Source organism: Triticum aestivum, chromosome 3B (genome assembly GCF_018294505.1).
Source record: "Triticum aestivum cultivar Chinese Spring chromosome 3B, IWGSC CS RefSeq v2.1, whole genome shotgun sequence".
NCBI classification, from domain to species: Eukaryota; Viridiplantae; Streptophyta; class Magnoliopsida; order Poales; family Poaceae; genus Triticum; species Triticum aestivum.
In genome coordinates, this window is record NC_057801.1 from 51,227,424 (window position 1) to 51,230,112 (window position 2,689).

At 59.9% G+C, this 2,689-nt stretch overlaps 1 protein-coding gene across 1 annotated transcript; it reads right to left on the reverse strand.

Moving 5' to 3' along the window:
- Nucleotides 1–589: 589 nt before the first annotated feature.
- On the reverse strand, nt 590–2,169 carry LOC123064673 (sinapine esterase). Its single transcript, XM_044488098.1, has 3 exons — nt 1,845–2,169; nt 1,494–1,727; nt 590–1,412 (listed from the first exon to the last, which is right to left on the reverse strand). The coding sequence occupies exons 1-3, from the start codon at nt 2,089–2,091 to the stop codon at nt 790–792; spliced, it is 1,104 nt and encodes a 367-aa protein (XP_044344033.1). The 5' UTR covers nt 2,092–2,169; the 3' UTR covers nt 590–789.
- Nucleotides 2,170–2,689: the final 520 nt, after the last annotated feature.

Genomic DNA, 2,689 nt, shown 5'->3' on the forward strand with positions numbered 1-2,689 from the left:
CGCCCGCTTCGACCATCCGAAGCTAGGGATTTCTCCCGGAGAGTCGTGCAATTGAGCTCCACGGCAACGCCTTCAAGAAGGGGAGCGGCGCCATGGCGCCGCCGTTGCCGGTACCGACCCAAAGTCAGTGCTGGACTTTCGCCCGAAGCTCCTCCACACCTCCGAATCCAAGCAGATCCGAAGCACCGCACAGCACACAATCCACATTGTCGACGTCCACCGGCTCCACCTCGTGGAGCAGCTGCCGCCGCACCTCTCAACCGCGCCGGAAGCCAACGCATCCACCGCTGCACCGCCCAAGGCCCGCTCCCACCAGCCACCACCGGCGCGCAACCGCCCGACCATCACCCAAGCCGCAGCCCGCCTCGCAAGGAGGCTCGCTGGCGAGCTCGTCCCGGGGCCGCCGCCCCGGCCTCCTCTTGCAGCCCCGGCGCGCGAGACCACCGCCGCGCCGCCCCACTCCGCGCACCGCCGGAGCCTCTGCAGCTCGCGCCGGAGTCGCGCCCGCGCGCCCGCCCAAACCCGCCGCGCCTTCGCGCCAGATGCGCCCCTGCGCGTCGCAGAAAGAAGCCCCGCCGCCACCCTCCCTGGATCCAGACCGGGCTTCGCCGGCGGCCTCCTCAGGAGGCGGCGAGGTGAGGGGGTGGAGGGGGCTGGGACGGTGGCGGCGCCGGAGGGGATCCCCCCGTGTCGCCAGACAGAGGCGACGCGGGGGTAGGCCTGGAGGAGTATATACCAATTCCATTGTAAATCATTCATAGGTGTAGCATATCTCTTAGGCACGCAAGTCTAGCAGTTGCGGTTGCATGTGGACACGATGGGCGGCATGGCAAACGGGCCGTCAAGCATCCCGTGGGCCATGATCTTGTATGTTGCCTCCGTCAAGTGTACACCATCCCATGACACGTACCTCGACGGGTCCGGGCACCGCACCACCCCCCTCCCAGGAACGAAGACGGGGTAGCACGCATCCAGCACCGTCTCCGCAGCGAACCCATTCTCCACCGGCTTGGTGACGAGGCTGAGGATCTCCTCATAGTAGTCGACGTAAGTGATGGAAACGCCCGGATGGTTGCGGCGGAGCTCGTCGAGCTGGGATTTCAACATGTGGTTGTGGAGGAGGGTGAGGTCATTGAGCCACCGGAGGCAGCCTGTGGCGGGGTCGCGGTCGTCGCTGGGGAAGATGCCGAGGAACAGCGGGGTGCACCCCATGGGGAAGATGCCTGGCACGTACATGGTCTTGGCGCCCAGCTCGATTAGAGCCTCGATGGACAGAGCGATGGACCTGATGATCCGGGGCACGAGGGGCCTGACCCATTCGAGCGTCTTGTTCTGGAACAAGGGTTGGATGTAGTCGTTGGCGCCAATCTCCCCCACCAGGAACAGCGAGCTCGCCATTGCCGCCTTCCTCTCTGCTTGATCGTAATATGCATGGTCAGTGCGTTGCGCAGCCATGGCGCCATGCATGCATTATTTTTTGTCCTACACATTACCTTGGTCCGTGGAGCCGAGCACGGCGAGAACTTTCTTGAACAACCCGATCTGGACGTCGAGGGAGTAGGGGGGCATCAGGTCAACACGGAGGTGCTTCTTCCTGAAGAAATCCTGGCTCAACGCCGTGGCCGAGGCCACAGCGAAATTCACGCCGTACCGGAACTCCTCTGCCAGCGACTTCCCGGCCGCCGCCTGCAGGTACGCTGGCCAGTACGGGAAACCCAGCCTCTCCACTGCAGGTACGCCGTATCATGCATCATGCATATATTCATAGTAAGTACGTACTAAGACGGGCAGTGATTAAGAACGCTGTGTACACATCATCGTCGTCGTCGCCAAAGCACACTTACCGATGAAGTCCACGATGAGGCGGCCGTCGGACCAGCGGCCGGTGGGCCGGCCGAAGAAGGTCTCGCCGTATGGCAACTCCACGACTGGACCCGGTGCGGCGGAGAAGTGCACGATGTAGTTGCCTGTGTCGATCAGAGAGTCACCGAAGCTGAATAGATGCTTGTAGCAGCTGCTCTGGTTGGCCGGCGCAGGCGACGCCGCGACGGCCACGGACAGGACAAGAAGAACGACCGCCCATGAAATCATGGTGGATGGATGGAAAGTAACTGTTTCGACCTCACTAAGTTCCGTCTTGATGCCCGGGCTTGTAGCTAGCTTTTATGATGAGGCAGATCGTGGCTGACTGTCTATCCCGCGGCTCTAACATACAGTATTTAAGTCGGGCAGGCCGGATAAGCTTAGGCGACGTGTGTACGTGCGTCGCCGATGACGCAAAATGGAACTCGTGGCAATGGTCCAACAAGATTTTAATCCGAGGAATTTGATCGATCGATGATGGCGCAATTGACTTATGCCTAGGGGAGAGTATACCGTGGGTTTACTTGTCAAACAAACCAAACACTACGTCACGGACGTATTGTAGATAAGTCAGCCAAAACATTCTTTATAGCTTTATATATAATGGAAACGTTTCCATCCGGCGCGCCGGACGCGCGGGCCACGCGATCCTGCTGGATCGATTGACCAGGAAGACTACACACTCATACATTTTTTCTGGCCCACACATTGTACGACGCATTTTTTTCTTATCTTTTCTCTGTAGCTCCATCCTTCACTCGTTCCTCCCTCTTTTCTTTCCAAGCTAGAGCACAGCTCCATGGCTACCCCAAGTGCTATTATGAGG

What these genes read in the sequence shown, in the direction of transcription:
- LOC123064673 (XM_044488098.1), bottom strand. Translation starts at nt 2,091, where the DNA reads ATGATTTCATGGGCGGTCGTTCTTCTTGTCCTGTCCGTGGCCGTCGCG. An exon ending in CCTCATCGTGGACTTCATCG is followed by an intron (nt 1,728 to 1,844) that starts GTAAGTGTGCTT and finishes GCGTACCTGCAG; the next exon opens with TGGAGAGGCTGGGTTTCCCG. An exon ending in GCTCGGCTCCACGGACCAAG is followed by an intron (nt 1,413 to 1,493) that starts GTAATGTGTAGG and finishes ACGATCAAGCAG; the next exon opens with AGAGGAAGGCGGCAATGGCG.